This window comes from Cynara cardunculus (assembly GCF_001531365.2).
Source record: "Cynara cardunculus var. scolymus isolate 2C chromosome LG 1, CcrdV1, whole genome shotgun sequence".
NCBI classification, from domain to species: domain Eukaryota; kingdom Viridiplantae; phylum Streptophyta; class Magnoliopsida; order Asterales; family Asteraceae; genus Cynara; species Cynara cardunculus.
In genome coordinates, this window is record NC_037528.1 from 41,805,510 (window position 1) to 41,828,652 (window position 23,143).

The 23,143-nt window shown below is 35.0% G+C and overlaps 1 protein-coding gene across 1 annotated transcript in view; it reads left to right on the forward strand.

The window, feature by feature from the left end:
- LOC112506031 (serine carboxypeptidase-like 51) overlaps positions 1 to 14,884 on the forward strand; it is a 23,489-nt gene extending 8,605 nt beyond the window's left edge. The window contains exons 2-14 of the mRNA XM_025110062.1: positions 9,963 to 10,052; positions 10,151 to 10,245; positions 10,992 to 11,099; positions 11,186 to 11,426; positions 12,135 to 12,178; positions 12,725 to 12,792; positions 12,881 to 12,986; positions 13,158 to 13,330; positions 13,860 to 13,929; positions 14,077 to 14,127; positions 14,213 to 14,265; positions 14,367 to 14,502; positions 14,816 to 14,884. Of these exons, the coding sequence (XP_024965830.1) occupies positions 9,963 to 10,052; positions 10,151 to 10,245; positions 10,992 to 11,099; positions 11,186 to 11,426; positions 12,135 to 12,178; positions 12,725 to 12,792; positions 12,881 to 12,986; positions 13,158 to 13,330; positions 13,860 to 13,929; positions 14,077 to 14,127; positions 14,213 to 14,265; positions 14,367 to 14,502; positions 14,816 to 14,884 (1,304 nt within the window). The remainder of the gene's footprint in view (positions 1 to 9,962; positions 10,053 to 10,150; positions 10,246 to 10,991; positions 11,100 to 11,185; positions 11,427 to 12,134; positions 12,179 to 12,724; positions 12,793 to 12,880; positions 12,987 to 13,157; positions 13,331 to 13,859; positions 13,930 to 14,076; positions 14,128 to 14,212; positions 14,266 to 14,366; positions 14,503 to 14,815) is intronic.
- Positions 14,885 to 23,143: the final 8,259 nt, after the last annotated feature.

The window sequence follows — 23,143 nt, forward strand, 5'->3', positions numbered from 1 at the left end:
GGTGAATGTTCATGGACATTACATGGATATGAACACCATGAACACTGTGAACATCGGAATTACCTCATGATCAATTAGAGGGATCTTAAAAGATTTGTAACTCCCAAATAATTATTAGGGAGTTACATAATGGTCAAATTACAAAATGACCCTTGTATTCAATTTATAAGTTACATTTGAACATAAAGTAAAAAAAGAATGTGATTGGTTGATGTTGGTTAGTAGAGTTAACACAAAAAATGGGTTATATATATATATATATAGTAGTTGACACTATATATATTAGTTGTGTATCCGCGCAATGCGATGTGATATAAAATGTTCATTATAATTTAAATTTCAAAATATCAAATCTTTTCAAGATGTCATAAAGTCTATTACATATGTACCTATGTTAGATTCAAATAACCATCCATCCAAAACGTTAGTGTTGGTAGCTTTTACAATCATCCGTAAAAATATAACATATCTTCATATGAAATGTCTATGATAACAAACCCTTTTTAAAACAACTCAATGTTTTAAATAATTTTTTTGAGTCATGCCTACTCCGTCAATTTTTATTCAAAATGATTAAAAATTACAAAATTATACAAATAACCTATTTTACACAAAGAATTTGTTTACCAAAAATATACTTTGAGTACTCTTTAGAATGAGACTTAATTTTACACCCACATACATCTTTCAAAACCCAACTTAAAATGAGACTTACTTCAACCCTATTATATTTAATGACGTCTCAATATACTTTTTTCAAGACTAGTCCCTTATGCTTTCTTCATTGTCTTTATCATATACCTATCATCATTCACATATAAAAAAGGTTGCCATTTCTCCGGGAGAATAGAGCTCCCAAAGATCCTCATCCCATAAATCGAAAACATGTAGTCATTTGGATACACATTATATATTTTCCGAAGAGTCCTAAAACAACCACATATTTGTTTTAGCTTAAACGAGTATAAAGCTAGATTTTACAAGATCAAGCAGATGCAAAATGAACATTATTACCAAAAACAATTCAAATATACCATATAATTTGCAAATGATATAAAACTTTCAAGGGCAAACCTGAAAATCAACAGGTAGTAGTCTTTCTAGTAAAAATCACATTAGAGCGTGTTTGGATCCCTCGTATGGAAATCTGGCCCATAACTTTAACTTCTCCTCTGTGCAAAAGTTGTAAGCTTCAAATCAAGCGATTTAGTTGGAGCAGGCCGCCCTACAGAATGTCTGAATCATACCACTTATTAATAACAAACATAGACACTTGACAAATGCATGAATATAGATACATTTTAGAACTATACAAATTCATATACAGATAGGGTGGTAATAATGGTCAATATTTCACAACTTTATAACATTCAGGTACAAATTTACTGGCCATGCGGTTAACAAAACCGGGTGAGTTTCTGATGACTTGCTCGTGTTCAGGAGCTATGACACAAAATGGGCAGTTCTTGCCTGTTCTTCAGGCTAGGTCTAATACTCCCTTGTTCCAAAAGTCTTTAGATAATACATGTATCCCAATAATAACTACATCTAAGAAATACAAGAAAACTTGGGTTTAAGAAATCAAATATGTCTACTTTAAAGGATGGCAAAAGGCACAAGACCTACTTTCAAATCGAACAGATTAACCAGAAAGTAGCCACATTTTCAGAAGCAAAAGCATTCCCTCAAGTGTTATCTCAACATTCTCCTTTACTTTATTTCTTATTAGCATTCATTGTTAAGTTCAAGTTTTGTGCTTAAATGTTGTATCCAAGCTTTATGCTTTGTGTATTTTCTTGTGTATAAATAGGGTGCTTAACTAGTTTTATTAGTTAGTCACATTGTAATACTTTGATGATCAATACATTTGGAGCTTTGACGATTTCTCTCTTTCTACTCATTTCTACCATTGCTAAGTGTTCTTGAATCTTTGAATTGTTATTGATTAATCTTTATTGGGATTATCAATTGGTATCAGAGCAAATTACAACAACTTGGAGAATCAAACTGAATTGAATCGGAATGTATTGAGTCATAATTGGACATTCTTGATCGACATTCTTCTACTCATTGTTTTGAATCAAAATCTCATAATATGTTTGAATTTGTGTGTAAGATTGATTATATTGTGTATGAATTTCTGTTTGGATTTGATTAGAGCCATTCAATTTCATAATTGAATCGATTTCAAGCATCAATTTTGAACTTTTTGTTGATTCGTGTTCTTGACTGTTCTTGTGATTCAATCAAAATTGGACCAATATGATATGTTTTTGGTAAGAATTTTCATTAAAAACTTGTTTTTGGCATTACTATGAATAAAACTGTGCTAGTTTTATTCATCTTTGAGTGAGTTTTGAGTCAAATTCTGGAAAATCTGTCTAAGTGTTCTTAATCGCTTGTTGAAGATCTTCATCAAGCGCTAAAGACACTTCATCGCCTGTTGAATTTGCTTGTTGTCCGATTAATATCCTTCATTGCATACCGCTATAGGTGATTTTGATTCATCGCCCAGTGTATCTTGTATCTTTGGTAATCGGTCAAAATGTCAAGCGATATCTTCTTCAACGCTTGTCTTGTGAGCGATAAGCATCCTTGTCCGATCAAGTGTTGTCCGATAAGGATTGAATCTGGTCAAATCTTGTCCGATAAGGGTTGTGATCGATAAAGGTGTTGTGTGATAAGGTGTGTTGGTCGATAAAGGTTTGGGCGATAAGCAGTTTTTGTGCGATAAAGTGTTGGCAGGTATAGTGGTGTCCGATAACAAGGTTTTGAAAGATAAGCAGTTTTGTTCGATAACCTCTATGTCAGATGTCTTTGGTGTCCGATAAGTATCTTGTTGGCGATAAGGATTAAATTTCTGATTTTCTAAGTCTTGAATTGTTTTAAAGATCAAGGGTTATTCAATTTGAAATATTTGAAATGGCTTTTATGTTAGAAAGAGAGAATAAGGAACATAAAGAGAGAGTTTCTGAATTGGAAAGGATATTTAAAAAGGAACAAGAAATGAAATGTTTTATGAGAATCATTCTAATCTTTGTTGGGCGAAAGATACAATAAAGAAAAATGAGCAAATAAGAGAAGAAAAGAAGTTTCTACAGGCTCATATAGATGAACTTCTTACTAGAGATCGCCATTATGAGATTCACGATAGAAATGTTGAACTATTAAAAAATAATTCAAAGTTAACTACAAAGGTTTATGAAGCTGAGAAAGCTTTGACTTTTGAAAGAAGAATTTTTTAGAATGATAAGAAGAGAATAGTTGAACTGGAAAAGTTGTTAGAAGCTGAAAGAGTTTGAAAAGGAGAAGAATAAATTTTCTAATGTTGAAAAGAGGTTTGTTGCTGAAAAGAGGTTTACAGAGGCTGAAAAGAAGTTTGATGTTGAAAGGAAGATTCTTGAAAGCAAGATTAAAGTTCTAGAGATGAATAATACAAAGCTTTCAGAGCAAATAACTGATTTTGAGAAGGTATTTTGGAAAGACCTAAGATTGAGACTGAGAAGAAGGAATCTAAAAAGAAATATTTGGAGATTTCAAAGAGTATTGCTGCTAAGCAGAAGAGTTTGAATGATGAGAAAAAGTCATTTGCAATAGAGTTTGAAGGCTTCGAAGAACCATACATTTCTATGTTGAATCTATTCTTGCCTGCGAAGAGTCCTTACATACCCAACACTATGCACATGAAGCCTGAGTTAGGATTTATCTTTCTTGACTATGAAGGTGAAGTCAGTTTTCAAAGAATGTCTGAGTTACATCTTTGTCCAATGGAACATCTTGCGTCATATCAGATTTTGGCTGGACGATGATATATATGGTGAAATGATGGACTAGAAGATCAAAAGGGAATTTCTACGTCGAAAAGAGCTCGGAGAAGAAGTACCTGACTACATCAACCTGAGCAACTTATATTAGTTATAGAATTCTATCTTGTAACTTGTCTTTCACTGTATGTCTTTTGTTTCTATATCTACTTTTAGTGTACAACTTTTATTTTGTAAGTCTAAGAAATGTACTGAAGCACTTGTAATTTTTCCTTTGAATAAATTTAAGTATTTCATCTGCATCATTGGAAAAGATCCCTGAAAAGAGTAATAGGGACACATGTCTATGAGTTCCAGTATTCTCTTACAGTCACTATCAATCTATAAGTCAGTGAATATGCTTTCAGTTTCAGTTTCCCTTCTTGTACTTTTTCTTAAACTTGTAACTTAAGAAAACTTATTAAGTAAAAACTAATTCCCTGAAAAAGATCCCAAAATAGTAAAAAGGGACATGTACTTTATATGTAACTTTTCTCTACTATTATCTGATAAGGCAACTTTCTTTATGTTTCTTTGTTATCATCAAATAGGGGGAGATTGTTGATCCCCTCTCTCATTGATTTGATGATAATCCCTTTTACCTATTACGAAGTATTATGTTTCTGTTCTTTTAGTTCCAGCGATCATCACTGAGTCTGTTCAGTGATCGCTTAAACATGTATTGTAAATCCTACAGCGACAATGATACTTCAAGAAGACAAAACTCACACCAAAGAACCTTCAGTGAAAGTTGAAGATTGAGACTGAAGATTAGTGACCGGCACATTCGTGATCTAAAGCGGCATTCAGTGATTACAACTTGGTCAACATATGTGTGAAGACTACCCAAGCCTCAGCGAATGCTGAAGAGACCTTTGGTTTTATTCCAACATTCAACGATCAAATGAAGCTTGTTGTGTAAGATTGTTTTTGTCTTGTCCTTCCACACACAGAGGACAAACTCATACCCTTTCTAGAGTATAGTACGGTACGGAGCCGACTAGATGACCCTATTACCCACCAACTCCATGAAAGGATGTCTGCTTCTGAATAGACATTTGTACTATTCACTGTAGCAAATGACAAGCTTTCTTTTAAAAGCTTGATGTGTGTTCAAACCCTACTGAATTGCATTAAATGTGCATTTAATGCAATGGGTATAAATAGATGAGTGCTCTCTCCATGCAGAGATACGTGAAGACACACACACACATCTAAAAGAACACTTACGCTTATCTTCAAACAAGTTAGAATCCCTCTCAAGTATTCTAAAAGTTCTTACCCAAGAAGAACTTATTTTCTTCTTTATCTTTCAGCAAATCTTTTCTCTTTGCTAAGATTATCTGTGTGTAAACTTAGATTTTTTTAGATAGGTTATTTTTACCTTGTCTATTTCCGCATACAATCTGTAAAAATCTGTATTGATCTTTCTTTATCAATATATATTTTTAAATTTGAAAATTTTTTTATGTTTGTACTCATCCCTCTTTCTACAAACTATTTCTTTAAAACTCTTGTAGACCCAACCGGGACCAACAAATGTCAATGATGTGTTTTTGAGTTAATCATGCCCTTAGAACATGTGTTTGCATAAACCTTGGTTAAAGGTGTTTTTATCACTTTTGATGACTTATGTTATATAGTAATTTGAGTTGTTGAGCTCTCGACTAGGTTTTGACTCAGTTGAGTCTTGGGACTTTTTACCGGTTTATTTGCTCTATGTCGAGCTTTTGGAGTTATATGCAGTTAAAGCATATTCAATTGAAATATTACATTCTTTGAGTGCGTGTCATTCTTTTGGGGTCATGTAATTTAGACTGTAATGCAATAGATCAATAGACATAAGAGTCAATATTTATTAGTTTGAAATGGGACGGTTGTTCCCGTCTTGTGGCCAAGAATATGCATTGGGTCATTGGGGGCCTCATGGTGTGGGCTCTTGAACTCTAATATCTGCCATTGACCATATGGTGTATGTTATGTGTCGATTTTAATGGGATGGGTATTCATGTATTATTGCCAGAAATAGGTATTGGGTCATTGGGGGCAACTTGGTAGGGTCTTATAAGAGTCAAATACTTATGTAATTTCTAGTAAATGAGTGTACTTGGATCATCGGGGGCCTTGAACTATAAATCGCAGTTAATTGATCTCATTGGGGCCATTGATTCTCAGGATGTGTTGTATAATATGGATTGGTGGCCTACCTTCGTGTTTCAGCATTAACTATGGAAATCGGGTCTCCCCTATCAGTGAAAAGTGTTGCTTTGGGTATCTAGTTTTATCTATGTTTTTTTGGTGACATTTCTTATGAAGTATTTTCCATTATTTATGGTTTTGGGTATTGAACCTTGTCTCTATTTTGGGTGTTTTGGATGATAGAGTTTTATCCATGTTTTATTATGTGAACATTTAATTTCATTCACTTTTGGTGAGTATTGGACTTTGGTTTCATGAATAAAGGGGTGTTTTTATAAACAAGCTTTCATCATGAAAATGGTGGGTTTTGGAAAGGATGTTGCTTTTATATGAAATACATTTAATTTTGGCATTGTAATTTAAAATAACATCTCTTCAGTTTTACCATTGTTAATGTTTATGATGAAAACTATTTGAACTCACTAGGCATTGACTATAACATTTTTTCTTTGTCGGCATGTGCATCAAGTCCTTGTTGGGGAATGACACTAGAGACACTGAAGAGTTTAGTTCTACTGAGAGGTACGAGATATAATTAGCAAATTGGAGACGTCTTTCACATTTGGAGATGGCGACTTTATCAATTGTTAATGTTAAATCTAGTTTTACTATTCGAGGAAATCTAGTATTAATTTATGGAGAGAGATTCATCTTTTATTTGATGTATTATTGTTTTAAATTAGTCGTTTTTTCCAGATTTCAGGGTGTTACAAATACTTCGTGCCCTATAATAAATCATTTGTGATCATCTCCAATACTAACTGTTATAGGATCCCAAAACAGATCTAATACAATCAAGTAACTGATAGAAGTAAATGATAGTAGAGAGATCAAGGTCCAAATGTTATTATGTCACTGATGTTCATGAGATTACAGAGAGAATGTAGAGAGATAAATATTACAGTGAAGAACAACTGAATTAATTGTCTTAACTTACAAAAGATACTAATAAACTCTCTACTCGCCTATTTGAAGTACAGAGGAAACTTTAAAGATACATGACGGTAGGATACATACTAATGAATACAAGACACATGTTCTAGTATGCTATAGTTCCTATGTACAAGTTCTAAAGATGAAAAAAAACGAAGTGCAAAGCCTAAATAGATACTTTGAATATAAGTCTGGTCTTCCACTTCAGAGTTTATACTTAGAGTTCTTTCAACCAATATCAAAGTATGTCTTTCAAACTGTCCTCCAGGATTTTCCTTGCAATATGTCAATAAATGCTTGAAACCAGTCATGTGTCTAGAGCATCCATAATCAAAGTACCACACATGACTTTCCTGCAAGGATAATTACACAAATTTAGGTACCCTTTTTGAATGAGTCCTTTTTTTGTTGATGGACTTTGTTGAGGCAACTGATTTAGCTTTTGTCCTCTAAACCTTAACAAGTCCTGATCCAGACTTTGGCCTAGAAGCCTTAAGCTTAGACTTAGGCTTCCACTTAATGACATATTCAGATTTAGCACGTAATGAAGGATTGGATAAAACTTTGGATTTAGCATTAAATATCAATTTCTAGATAGTCTCAGGAGTACATTCAGATTTTTGATCAATCTGTCTATAGTTTGATATTGCCTTATACCAGTCTTTTCTAGACCATTTAAAAAATCAAAGTTTAATTTGCATTTGTTTTGTCCTCAGTTATCACATTGAATGTGCTTTTGAATGAGAGTAAGCATTTCATTCCGCATACAATTAGCTGAAATATTAACCTTTACAAAAGTAGGCTTAGAAACTTTGGACTAAAAAGTATACATTTTGTTGTTTGTAAGCTTGGCACTAACACTTTTCTTTTCTTTTCAACTAGTATAGGTTTTGATTTTGAAGAATCTAATCTGATAGCACCCTGTCTAGTCTTCTTTTGCCAGATTAATCTCTTTTGGCCTCTTTTATCTGAAACATACAAAGATTTTGTGTTAGTAGGAGATATAAGAATACCTTTGCCTTTTTAAGCCCTTGTAAATCTTCTTTTGACTATCTTAGGGGTTGTTTGTTTATCTTTTAATTATTTCATTGAAAGGCAGCCTCTAAATCGTTAAGAGGTGAATCTTGTTTGACAAAAAAAAATCTGCCTCTTAATGATTCTAAAACACTCTAAAAGATTTTGTATTTTGAGTCTTCTTTAACCATTCAGCACCCTAATTTCATTATTAATAATTACCAAACAATTATATTTCATTTTACACTATATTACAAGAGTCTCTTAATCGTTCTAACCACTTAGTCATTGTACACCAAACTATTCAGCAACAATCAAACAACCCGTTAGTCTTAACACAGGAGGATTCACATTTGTCCTTACACTCAAATTCTGAAACACCTTTTAATCTAAGGTTTTGTTTAGATTTTGAAACTTTGAGCTATTTCATATTGAACTTTCAGTTCCACAAATTCTAGATTAGAGTGAATTTACATGGTTTGTTAAAACCCCTTTGTGTGTTTGGAATATGACAAGATTTATCTCACTACAACAAAATTAGGTTTATAGGACACCCCCAATCTCTAAGCATCCCAATAGACCGTTTTATAGGACTTGATTTATAGGACTAAACTAAAAAGCGTCATATCTAATGGTGTTGTAATAAGTTTATATGACGTTTTTGGGCGTCTTAACAAGTTTTTTAGGACATTTTTTAATACAAAGTGTCGCATTAGCAACTTTATAGGACACTTTTGAGAAAGTGTCCTATAAACTCAATTTTTCATATGACATTTATTTTTATAGGACAGTTTTTCAAATAATGTCCTATAAAGTTGCTAATGGGACGTTTTGTATTAAAAATGTCCTAAAAACCTTGTTACGACATCAAAAAACGTCATATAAACTTATTACAACGCCTTTAGATAAGACGCTTTGTTTTTTGATCCTATAAACTAAGTTTTATAAAGAGGTCTAATAGGACGCTTAAAAATTGGAAGTGTCCTATAAACCTGATTTTGTTGTAGTGTCTTTTAAAAATTCTGGGTCAATTTTTTTTTTGAGGATGTGTTATATTATTTATTGTCTCTTGTACGACATAACCATCTTCAATATTATCCAGAGATTTGAAAAGTAAATATCCATCGTTGGTTCTCACAACATGAGTTTCTAATTCTTATAATTCAGAATTATTAGCATTCATGATTTCATCAAACACAGATTCTAAAATTGAACATCCATCCTTATCGTCAAACAATGCGGCCTCGGCTAAGGTGAACCTGTAAACGTTGCTTAGAATACGAAGGCAATTTCGTGTTCTTTTGATCAAGCAAAGTGACTATAAAGTATAAAACCATTTTGACCTTTACGATGAGTTGCTAAATTAGTTTCATCACCGTTAAAACAAATACCACACTAACACTAAAGTATATTATAAGGTAAAGTAATTTCGTTAAAACAAATACCACACTAACACTAACACTTGGTGCACGTGTTTGTATCGGGTAAACAACCCCTTAGTCATATCGAAGCAATTTGGGTGGCTTGTCTAGGTCGTTTGTATATTCTATAATCAATCGGCCATTTTGAAAAACTGAAAATTGAGCGTACACTATTCAATTTAGAGTCTCTAGTGTAAAAACCAACCATTCAAGTCAAGTCAAGTCAAGTCGAGCCGAGCCGAGCCGAGCCAAATTGAACGGGTTGTACTAACAATCTATTTATCACTTTGCCTTGAAAATACAATTTAAGCCAGTCAAGCCAAGCTAGAGCAATAGACAAAAAATGCATTACATAACATATAATACAACAAAACTTTCAAATTTTAATTGTTTCTCCATTGTAACACTTCATTTCTTGTGTCCATCATCCAAATTTTCTTGTTTTTTTGTTTATCACTGAAAACAAAGAGGAGAAGCTTCTTATGTTACATATTATGTTACTTATACAAACTTTTCTTCTACTCTTATTTCATTTTGAACATCATGATGGTCACCATGAAATATCCTTTTCTTCTTTTTGTGTGCGTTTTAGGTTTCGTTTCTTCTATAACATCAACCAACAACGGTCTCGAAGGCACTGACGATGGATCTGAAACATGGGGATATGTTGAAGTTCGCCCTCGTAAGTTTTTAGGTTTTCATAATTATATTCATCGGTATTAAGTTTAAAATCTCAATCTGTTATCGCATTTTAGCTTTAATTTGTTGTTTTCTTTTTAGGAGCGCATATGTTTTGGTGGTTGTATTGGAGTCCTAATAGAGTCGACGATCCATCCAAACCATGGCCTACGATTCTATGGCTTCAAGGAGGCCCTGTAAGTACCGAAATAGGAATAATACGTATGTGTTCACGACTAAATTTGGTCACTAATGGTTGTTGCTAAGAGTTTTTTTTAAACGGATGGAACCTCTTGAAAAACTTTATTCAAAAGTTGGTGGTTTAATGGTTTTAGTAGCTATAACAATATAACAACTAGTAGAGGCTTTAATTTCGTGTCGGTTTCTTTGTCTCGCTTAATGTCAGCATGGTCATCACAACCAATATGCATTGTTTTCTTAACCATGGGAGACCAGCTTACGCGCACCTCGACTAACTCCATGGCCAAGAGGTTCCAACGGCCCGACCCTAGCTTATTCATGACCATACTGAAAGAGGCACCAACAGTAGAATCATATAGTTTTATATAGGACTTAAGTTTAAAGGACCAACCAATGGAGCATTTTATTTTAAAAGTGTTCCAATAAGTTTAAGTGACGTTTTTTAGAGTCTTAACAAGTTTTTTAGTACGTTTTTGAATTGAAGGTTTATACTAATTTGTTTATGACTTTATTTGAAAAGAAAAAAGTCTTATAAAACAAATGTCTTATAAAAATATGTGTTAATACGATAATTTATTTTAAGAATGTGCTAAACACTTGTTAATAAGCCTGAAAGCGTTCCATAAACTTAATTTTGTTATATTGAGGCATGTCAGTCGTCGCACAAATAGGTCTAACAATGATCAAATTGGTCGATTACACTCGATTCTGGTTGCTAAATTAACGTTCTTTTTCATGTCAGGGCGGTTCTGGAGTTGGCTTCGGAAATTTTGGTGAAATTGGGCCACTGGATGTCAACTTGAAGCCACGAAACTCGACATGGCTTCAGAAGGCAGATATATTGTTTGTGGTATACAAATTTCGAACTTCTTATTCCATGCTATCAGATATCATTTTCGTTAATTTCATCATTAGCAACTTCCTTAATGATTCTAGGATAGCCCAGTCGGGACTGGATTCAGTTACGTAGAAGATGACAACTTGTTTGTCACAACCGACATTGAAGCAGCAACAGATTTAACTACATTGTTGAAGACGATCTACAACATAAGCCCAAGTCGTCAAAAGAGTCCGGTTTACATTTTTGCAGAATCTTATGGAGGGAAATTTGCAGTTACCGTTGGACTTTCCATTTTACAAGCTATCGAAAAGGGGGAACTCAAGCTTCAACTTGGAGGTACTACTTTTAGTTCTTCGATCTTTGATTCGATTGATTGTGTTTAATTTTTAAACCATCGAATCTGATTTATTGTTGCAAACTAACCATCATTTCTATGAACACGACAACAAAAATATAAAGCATTCTATCTAAAAGTGTTACAACAGTTTAAGGTGCTTTTTAGATGTTTTAACATGATTTTTATGACGCTTTTAAATTAAAATGTTGTATTAATCATTTTATACGACACTGTTTGAAAAAGAGTCCTGTAAACACAAGTGTTTGATAAATACTTCTTAAAATTGTCTCATAAAATAGCTAATACAATACTTTATTTTAGAAGCGTCCTAAAAACTTGATAAAATGACTAAAAGCTTCCTATAAACTTGTTGTAGCACTTTTAAATAGGATGTTTCATAGTTTGATCTTATAAACCTAAGTCCTATAAAGTATATGTTATCAAGACTTTTTGTTATAGTGGAAAATGCCTGAAAGAACCGTGTTGCTTACAAGAACAAGGGTTCTAGACAAAAATGAAGATTTTAAGATACAATTTGCTCAAAAATCGTATTTTCTTGCATAGATTAGTGTTCTTCCCCAAAGTGATGGTATGTTTGCAACAAAAAGCAAGTATAACCTTTTAATTTGAAAATAAACTCGATCGCTTTCTTTGATTCGGGCATATTCGTAAAGATTGAAGCTTATGGTTCTTGTTTGATCATATAGGCGTTGCTTTGGGCGATAGCTGGATCTCTCCTGAAGATTTTGTGGTATGTCTCATTCGTTTTGGTCGAAAATGACAGATATGACAAAGTTTTCGGGCTTTTTAGGTCATGGTTTAAGAGAGTCTTAAGTAAAAGTTGACCTGACTAGGCTTTAAGGTCCGTCTAGGCCTAGACGAGGGCTTACTATGCTTGGGCTTCATGCATCGATGGACTTATGATTTTTGCCGAACGGGTGCACCTCAAAGGTGGCTGGAAAGTCGGTGTTTTTAGATGAATTCCACAATTTCAAAGAATTTTTAAAGTTTTTCTTGTTAATTTCACATGAATTTTTCAGTTTTTTGGTAATTTTTTGATGGAATTTCGGTTTTTTGGTTGATTTCAAGACTTTGTTATTTTCTATTGATGTTTCTTGTATTTTGTAATACCCCGGTCCATCTTTCATAGCCCAATAAAATTCTACTTGGGAAAATTGGTTGGATCGGGTGCATGGAACCCTGCTCAGCTTTTCATAGGTCCCCACGGCTTCATGCTTGGTTTTTTTTTTTTGCATCTCTACTCATATATATGAACCTGATTGATCAACATATGCAGCTTTCATGGGGTCCGTTACTCAAAGATGTGTCGAGGATGGATGACGTTGGTTTGAACAAATCGAATAGGTTCGAACAAGATCGTTTGATGTTGGAAAGCTACGAACGTTGACATGGATGGTGTGAAAGTATCTGATGTTTGCCTTTGTTTGTGCAGTTTAGCTCTAAACATTCAGCAGCAGCTAGCAGACGGACAGTATGAAGCTGCAACCGGTACATGGTCCAAACTTGAGGACGTTATATCCGCTAGCAGCAACGATGTGGTACGGTGTGATCGGATTTCATTTGATTGTTCCTTTTTCCGAAACATAAACTGTAATGAAAAAGCCAATAGAAAATTTTCTAGCTATTATCTTCGATGCCCCATGAGTTTAGTCAAGATAACCTACGGTTACCCAAAAAAATTGTAACGAAAAAATGTGTGTTATTTCTAGGATTTCTACAACTTCATGTTGGACGATGGAAACGATCCATTTGTTATGAAAACAAAAGCATGGGGACGATTAGGAAAACAACGTCATGCCAAAGCCGACGACGCAGTTGACCTTGATTCCGTCATGAATGGTCCGATCAGACAAAAGCTCAAGATTATTCCCGCAAATGTTACGTAAGCTCTTAAAACCATTTAAGAAAAAAAGCTTTTCGTGAACATCGCTATCGTTATATGTATCCGGAACATCAGATTTGGAGATCCTTTTTGTTGAAAATACTACCAGTTTACCAAATGCTTACGTGGATAAGTGTTTATGGTAAAATTCAACATTATCACTTACTTATCGGGTAAGATTTTGGTCCATCAAAACGATATCGTATCCAACAATTTACCCGGTAAAGGTTACCGTGGTAAGAATCGTCGTCTTCACTTAACTAGTAAGACACTCGGTCCTTGCCTTCGGTCTTATCGGTACGATTCATGGGCTATATTTATAGGGCAAAGTAATGTAACTTGATAAACGTTTATCTGGGTAAGCGTCAGATAAACAGTAACTAAGTTTCTCTGATATGAATTAATGATTAAAATCTTCAAAATGAGATCTTTTGAAGTTGAATCTAATTTGTTTTTGGATATTTTAGCTCTTGATTTTAAAGAAGTTATAGAAAATTTGTTGAAAATACTGTATAAAAATCATCCATAGGTGGGGAGGGCAAGCTCGCAGTGTGTTTTCAGCCATGGAAGGCGACTTCATGAGGCCAAGAATTGCAGAGGTAATCAAAGCTTCTAATCTATTCAATTTTTAACAAGTTTTGCTGTAGTCGGTTTCGCTCAAATCGTGACAGAATTACGTGAAGGGTTCGGTCTCGATGGTCCATTTTTTCACTTTACGAACAAATTTCGTTAAATGTGTTTTCCAGGTTGATGAGCTTTTGTCGAAGGACGTAAATGTGACGGTATACAACGGTCAGGTGAGACAATTTTGCTCAAGTAACTTTGAATCGCTTAGTATTTCGTGACACAACGACTACTGATTCCGTAACTGTTTTATAACAGATCGACCTAATATGTGCAACCAAGGGGACAGAAGCATGGATCAACAAACTCAAGTAATTATATATGCCATTTCATTCGTGTTTTGATTAACGTTACGTAAATTTTTGACTACCGACAGCTACAGCTACAACGTGGGTTTGTTTTTATCGTTCAGGTGGGATGGTTTATCGGCGTACTTGAACTTAGACCGGACTCCGTTGTACTGTGGCAAGGATGACACGGTGACAAAAGGATTCATTAAGTCATATAAGAACTTTGCTTTCTATTGGATTCTTGGAGCTGGACATTTTGTAAGTATATAATATTTATATGACTCAAACACAGTACTCACGTTTGTTGAGTTTTGAATCCTTTGACCTCTAAAAATAGTTGAATTATTTGCGTACCGCTAGATTAAAGTCCCTATTGCTAAAACTCTAATATATGGTTTATCCTACCGGACTTCTCCAAAAGCTCAGCTTATAAGTCAGCTTATGGCTTCCAAACATGGTTTAAATGTCCACAACCGTTGCTACGTCATTTCAATTAGACACTTGTTCCAACCATTTGCTATTTTTTTCTACCACACGTTTCTCGTCACTAATTAGTTATTTGTCGTTCCAGGTTCCCGTGGATCAACCTTGTGTTTCTCTACAAATGGTGGGAAGCGTCGTGAATACACCTAACGCATGACCAAACGGGTGCGGGCAGATATTGCGTTTTTGTAAGCGTTGGATTAAAAATTTCCGATCGTATGTTATGAAAACCGGGATCGCTGCCGAAAGGATTTGGTCATGGTGTTGGCTACGTATGCCGTCCAGCAAGAAGCGTGTTTGGTGCAGGCCGATGTCGATCTGGTCCAAATATTACAATAAGAATCTTCAAGTTTAAATAAATACGACAAAATTTCAATTAATTAGAATTTATCATAAATCATTTGAAAGCATTTTAATGACAATCCTTTTAGGCATATTACATACGTTAACATACAAATTAACATGTATGCTTATGTACTTATTATATATGTGACATACAATTAATTTATGAGAAGACGAGAAACAATTTAAACTATATAATTTATTAATCAAAAACATATTGTAAATAAAAAAGTATAAAATAATTTTAATATGTTAGGGGATGTTTACTAAACACTTACTCGGTAAGTGTTTATCGGTAAAATTTTACACTATCGTTTTCTTAATGGGTAAGATTTTAGTTCACCAAAATGACATCGTATGCAACAATTTACCTGGTAAGCGCTTACATTGGTAAGAGTTGTCGTCCTCACTTACCGGATAAGACTCTTGGTCCTTGTCTCGCTGTTACCGAGAAAGATTTTTGGTTCTTATCATATTCATCCGGTCGGTAAGATAATGTGGCTCGATAAACGCTTAATCGGGTAAGCGTTTGGTAAACGGCCTCTTAGTATTAGTTATCATTTTGAATTTGATAAAATATTATGTTAATGATATAGTTGTAATAAAAACTCTATTTAAATCATTTAAAAACCTAATTATATTTTCTTAGATTTATTAAACTTTTACTTAATAATTAATTTTTTATCATGTAACACCTCATTCCACACATAACATGTAACATATACTTCATATATAAGAAATACATGTTCGTACACCACATTGGTCCCTTAGTACAAGAATCTACCAGTACAAAATACATGGTCCAAAAATTCCAAATACAATTCTTGCACTAAACCAGATCATCTATCAAAACTATACATTCCATCAGTAAATCTTCATGCAGATAATCATATAGGAAAAATATTATATTTTTCCCTTTTCCTTACCGTCAGCACTTCCTGCAATACATATTTGAAATCACAAAAGAGGGTTAGACGGAAAAGGTCTAGTGAGTTATCCTATTTATGTTATTGCAGGGTGAAAATCACCAAAATATTTAAGTAAAACAACTTTTCACATATAACACAATATATAAACAAGTAAAAACCTAATATATCAACACCTTTCACTTTTCAAGCCAATAATCTCTGCCTTGTAAACAATATATCAATCCCAACAGGTTTATACTAATTAAATTATCACAATGCCACTTGGTTTATACTACTTTTACCCAGAAATTGGACTTCCCTTAACCAGAACTCACACTTGAATAACTTTGCATACAACTTCTCTTTCTTCAACAATTCCAATATCAAGCGAAGATGTTTTGCGTGTTCTTCTTCAGTCTTAGAGTATATAAAAATATCATCGATAAATACAATGACAAATTTATCAAGATATTCTTTACATACCCTATTCATCAAATCCATAAAAGTTGTGGGTGCATTAGTTAAGCCGAATGGCATAACTAAAAATTCATGATGCCCATTTCTGGTTTAGAAAGCTGTTGTAGCAACGTCTTCCTCTCTGACTTTAAGCTGATGATACCCTGATCTTAAATCAATCTTGGAGAAATAACTCGCCCCCACCAGTTGATCAAATAAGTCATCAATCCTTGGCAAAGGATATTTGTTTTTGATTGTCAACTTGTTCAGTTCATGATAATCTATACACATTCGCATAGACCCATCTTTCTTCTTGACAAATAAGATCGGAGCACCCCAAGGTGAAGTGTTGGGTCTAATAAATCATTTATCAGTTAGATCTTTCAACTGTGCAACCAATTCTTTCAATTCAAATGGAGCTAACCGATACGGTGCCTTTGCTATTGGTGCAGCCCCTGGTATAAGATCAATTCAGAATTCAATAACTCGGTCCGGTGGTAATCCAGACAAGTCCTCTTGAAAGACTTCCGGATATTCATTAACAATCGGAATCGATTCTTCTTTTCCTTTTTCTTTCTTTACATCAATTACGTATGCCAAACACCCCTGCCACTTCTTTCGAATACTTTTCGGAGCCTTCATCACAGTTAAAATACTAGTATGGTGATTCTGACGATCACCATAAATAACAATTGTTCCTTGGTCTGGCAGAGTAATTCTGATCATTTTCTGATTGCAAACAATASTAGCCTGATACCTTGCCAACCAGTCCATACCCACAACTACATCAAATTCATTCATAGGCATAGGAAAAAACGAATCGGCAGTTCACAACCCTCAATAACAATAATACAGTTATTGAATACACTATTAACAGTTTCATGACTATTAGCAGTATCAACTACTAATGCGTCAACAAGTAACACATAATTTAAACATGCATTTTGAGCAAACGATGGTGATACAAACGAAAAGCTTGCACCAGAGTCAAATAACACCTTAGCATGTATAGAATTTAGAAGGAAGGTACCTGTTACTACATCTGGTGACCTTCTGCCTCATTTTTTGTCATCTGGAAGGACCGTCCTCGTGCCCCTCCTTGCCCTCCTCTATTCACAGTAGGTCTTCCCCGAGTACCTGACACATTACTTCCCATAGTCAGCTATGGAGTTTTTAACAATGGACAGTTCGGTCGAATATGATCCGGAGAATTACAATTGAAACATCTTCTATTAGTTGGGAAGCTTCTTGACAAATGGCTTGCTTCACCACACTTGTAACATTTCCTTGGGTCCATCTTGCACTCACCCTGATGAACCTGTCGACATTGTGTACAAACTTTCTCACCAACATTTTGATCTGTTCTATTATCATATCTCACAGTTTTCGGCCCTCAAAAGTTTGATAAAGGCCCTTCCCACTTTCTTTTTTCCATAACTTTCCCTTCTGTTTGCCGATTTTTATTTCGTTCCGTCACTTCGGCCGCATCTAAAGTTAGTGAAAAGGTATTGGGTTCATAGCAATTACAAACTCTCTGATTGAGGGTTTCAAACCCTAGATGTACCTTTCTATTTTCCTGGATTCTGTTGAAACATAGTGCTCGGCAAATCGAGAGTATTCAATAAATTTCTCGGTATATTCCCGAACTGTTCTATTTCCTTGTTCCAGTTTCAGGAAATCTTCTTCCATTTGTCTTACTGCCGTCTTAGGACAAAACTGATTCTTGAATCGGTCCACAAATTCTGTCCAGGATAACGTTTGTAAGACATCCGTTCGGGCTAATGATTCAACTTCCCACTAGAACAAAGCATTTGATTTCAATACTGAAACAGAAAATTGAACTTTATCTGTTTTCGGACACCAAAATGGATGTGAACACAGATTCCATCTCCTTGATCCAGCACATAGCTTTCACTGTATCCCTCTCCCTAGAGAACGTTGGTGATTTACATGCCAGAAACATTTTGATATCTCCCTCCTTGTTATGAGTAACTGGTATCGAGGGATGAACTTCTACTCTCTCTGTTTCCACCCTAGCTGGTATTCCCATAATGGATGTTAGAGTTTCCCGTAACTTCCCCATTTCCTCTGCCCACATATCCCTGGTTACATATTCCGGATGTGGCACCGATCTTTCCTGAACATTCCCAGAATGGGATTCTTCATGTTCAGAATGAACTTCGGTACGACCCCTTCCTTGAGATTGACTTCTCCCTCTGCCTTGACCTCTTGGTCTTCCCCGACCTCTATTTCCGGATATGCTAGTCAGAAGATTAACAGGTGATTCTTCCCTTTCTTCAAACTCTTGTCGAGCTGTTCTTTCAGATCTCCGAGTTCGGCTAGACATCTGCAAATTTTAGTGTTAATATTCACGTATTCACATTCCCAAATATAATGAAGTATTCAAGTTCAGATGTGTACCTGTAAATTCATAATTACATCGGCCAGATGTAATTAAAATTTACCTTACACACTGTTCTTTCAATTCATCATATTTATTTCCAATGGTGCTAACTATGTCCGGGACCCTTAACATGCAACAAAATAGTTTAAGTCTAGGTATCATACTGTTAAATACCTAAATCCTTAAACTCAGGTGTGATAACCGGATCTTGGTTATCACCCAAGGTAATTAATGTGGGATTATCTGATTAAATGATTTCATGACAGCATGATAAATTGATATGTTTGATCATGCTAATAAGTGAATTGTGCATTAATTGGATATATATATATATATACATATATATATATAAATGCATGATATATGTGTATATATGCATAGGTATATATATGTATGTGTGCATGGTTTATGGGTATGCATGCACATGGAGTAGCCGACCTTCCTGTTTGGGAAGGGTATATAAAAGGGAGGTTAAGTCTCCATTAAATCTTCTTGCTATTTTTGGAGAAAAGTTGAGTGATTTAGAAGAAAAAGAGTTGACCGGATTATTTCTTGTCTTTAAGATCAAGTTGGTTTTCAAAAGGCTTTTACGGTGAGTAATTTCTAAACCTTTTTGTATAAAACTTGTTACTGATTTTATTTGAATGTTATTTATTATTGGAAACAAATCAGTTAATTACTTAAGGGTTTTTATCCAGGCAAAGGATGACCAGATTAAGTTTAAATCGGACAAAGCTTGTCCGGATTATTTGTAAATCGGTCAAGGGTTGGGCGATTAAGCCCTAAACCGCTCAAGTGTTGAACGGTTTAGTCTTAAATCGATTAAGTGTGAAGCGAGTTAAGATTGTTAAGAATGGTTAACATTTTGAACTGAGAAGTAGGAATACGACCATGTGATGACCGGATTATTTTAAATCGGTCAAGCTTTGAGCGATGTATTGTCCGAACTTGTTATCCGGACAAGTGGAATTTTATTCTAAGTATTAAATCGGACAATCCTTGGGCGATGAGTGGTCCGGAGATGAAGTCCGGCCAAGCCTAGGTTAACCGGATTTGAGTTGTGCCTTGTGTATTGAATGATAGAAAATGTTATTTTATCATAAAATGGAGATTTGATATGATTTTGGATTAATAATAATTCCAATGGCTGCAGTTTATTTGGAATTATTTGTGTGAAATGTTTTGATGAGGAAAAAAGGGTGGCATATCAAGGAGAGGCGTACCATGGGATAAGGGTGGCATATCAAGGAGAGGTGTACATTTGATATAAGGGTGACATTTGTATGTGTGTTGTATGATATAACTATTTCTATTATATCCTTTAAGACTACCGTGGTCTGGAATCTTTATTTCTCTGTGATTTAAAGATTTAGGATCAAGGTTCTTATTGGAAATCATAGTCTGGATGTTATTGAAGAGAAAATATCAGGTTTGGCCTGATACTTTATATGAAACCTGATTGGTTCAAAGGTATGAGAATTGAATAGCTGAGTGCTTAGTTTGAAAGTAAAAGTGATCTGGTATTATGTCCATATTTGTTATATATATATATATATATATGAAAGGTTGTTTTCCATAAGGGTTTTGGTGATTTACACCTTGCAATAACATAAAAGGGTAACTCACTAGACCTTTCGGTCTAACCCTTTCTTTGTGATTTTAACTATGTGTTGCAGGAGGTGCGGACGGTAAGGGAAAGGAGAAAGTATAATATTTTCCTATATGCATTTCTGTATGAAGATCTGTCCTTGATGTACAGTTTTGATTGATTAGTACAAGAAATGTATTTTGAATTTTGGACCTTGTATTTGGTCATGTTAGATTCTAGTACTAAGGGACCTGAATGGGATAATATCATGTATTTCTTCTGTATGAAATATGTGTTACATGCAATGTGTGTTATGGGGTGTTACAGAAAGTGGTATCAGAGCCTGAGTTTAAGGGATTTAGGTATTTAACAGCATGATACCTAGACTTAAACTATTTTATTGCATATTAAGGGTCTCGGACGTAGTTAACACCATTGGAAATAAATATGATGTGTTGAAAGAATAGTGTGTAAGGTAAATTTTAATTACATCTGACCAGTGTAATTATGAATTTACAGGTACGCATCTGAACTTGAATACTTCATTATATTTGAGAATGTGAATACGTGATTATTAATACTAAACTCTACAGATGTCTAGCGGAACTAGAAGATCTGAAAGAACGGCTCGTCCAGAATCTGAGGAAAGGGAAGAATCACCCGTAAATCTACCGACTAGCACATCCGGAAATAAAGGTCGGGGAAGAGCAAAAGGACGAGGCAGAGGAAGAAGTTAGTCTCCGGGAAGGGGTCGGACCGAAATACATTCTGAACATGAGGAATCCCACTCTAGGAATGTTCAAAAAAGGTCGGTGCCACACCCAGAATATGTAACCAGGGAAATGTTAGCAGAGGAAATGGGGAAGTTGCTGAAAACTCTGACATCTATCATGGGAATACCAGCTAGGGTGGAAACGGAAAGAGTGGAAGTTCATCCCTCTGTTCCAATCACCCATAACAAGGAAGGGGATATTAAGATGTTTTTGGCATGCAAACCACCAACCTTTTCTGGGAAAAGAGATCCAGTGAAAGCTATGTGCTGGATCAAAGAGATGGAATCTGTGTTCAACACCATTCGGTGCCCAGAAACAGATCCAGAAACATATAAAGTGCGATTTATTGTTTCTGTATTAAAGTCAAATGCTTTGTTCTGGTGGGAAGTTGAATCGTCAGCCAGAATAGATGTTTTACAGACTTTGTCATAGGTAGAATTTGTGGAACGATTCAAGAATCAATTTTTCCCTAAAACAACAATAAGACAAATGGAGGAAGATTTCCTGATAATTGAACAAGGAAATGGAACACTTCGAGAGTATACCGAGAAATTCATTGAATACTCTCGATTTGCCGAGCACTATGTTTCAACCGAACCCAGCAAAATAGAAAGGTATATTTGGGGTTTGAAACCCTTAATCAGAGAGTTTGTTATTGCTATGAACCCCGATACCTTTTCATTAACGGTAGATGCGGCTGAAGTGACTAAACGAAATAAAAACTGACAGCCAGAAGGAAAGGTTGTAGAGAAGAGAAAATAGGAAGGGCCTTCATCTTTTCGAGGGCCGAAAACTGTAAGATATGATAACAGATCTGAGCAGAAAAGCAGTGAGAAAGTCTATTCACAATGCCGACAAGTTCATCAGGGTGAATGCAAGATGGACCCAAGGAAATGTTATAAGTGCGGCGAAGCAGGTCATCTGTCTAGAAACTGCCCAGCTAACAGAAGGTGTTTTAATTGCAATTATCCGGATCATATTCGACCGAATTGTCCCTTGTTAAGAACTCTGCAGTTAACAATGGGGAGTAACGCATCGGGTACTCGAGGAAGGCCTACTGTGAACAGAGGAGGGCAAGGAGGGGCGCGGGGACGGTCCTTCCAAATGACTAAGAACGAGGCAGAAGCATCGCCGGATGTAGTAACAGGTACATTTCTTCTGAATTCAATACGTGCTAAGGTGTTATTTGATTCTGGTGCAAACTTTTCGTCTATATCACCATTGTTTGCTCAAACTACATGCCTGGATTCTGTGATACTTAATGATGAGTTAGTAGTTGATACTGCTAATAGTCAGGAAACTGTTACTAGTGTGTTCAATAACTGTATTATTGTGATTGGGGACTGTGAACTTCCGATCCGGTTATTTCCCATGTCGATGAAAGAATTTGATGTAGTGGTGGGTATGGACTGGTTGGCAAGATATCAGGCTAGTATTATTTGTAATTAGAAAATGATCAGAATTATTATGCTAGACCAAGGGACAGTTGTTATTTATGGTGATCGTCAGAATCATCATACCAGTATTTTGTCAGTAATGAAAGCCCAGAAAAGTATTCGGAAGAAGTGCCAAGGATGTTTGGCATATGTAATTGATTTGAAGAAAGAAAAGGAAAAAGAAGAATCAATTCTGATTATTAGTGAATATCCATAAGTCTTTCCAGAAGACTTATCTGGATTACCACCAGATAGAGTCATTGAGTTCCGAATTGATTTAATACCAGGGGCTGCACCAGTAGCAAAGGCACCGTACCGTTTAGCTCCATCTGAATTGAAAGAACTGGTTGCACAGTTGAAAGATTTATCTGATAAGAGATTTATTAGGCCTAGCACTTCACCTTGGGGTGCTTCGGTCCTATTTGTCAAAAAGAAGGATGGGTCTATGCGAATGTGTATAGACTATCGTGAACTGAATAAGTTAACAATAAAAAACAAGTATCCTTTAC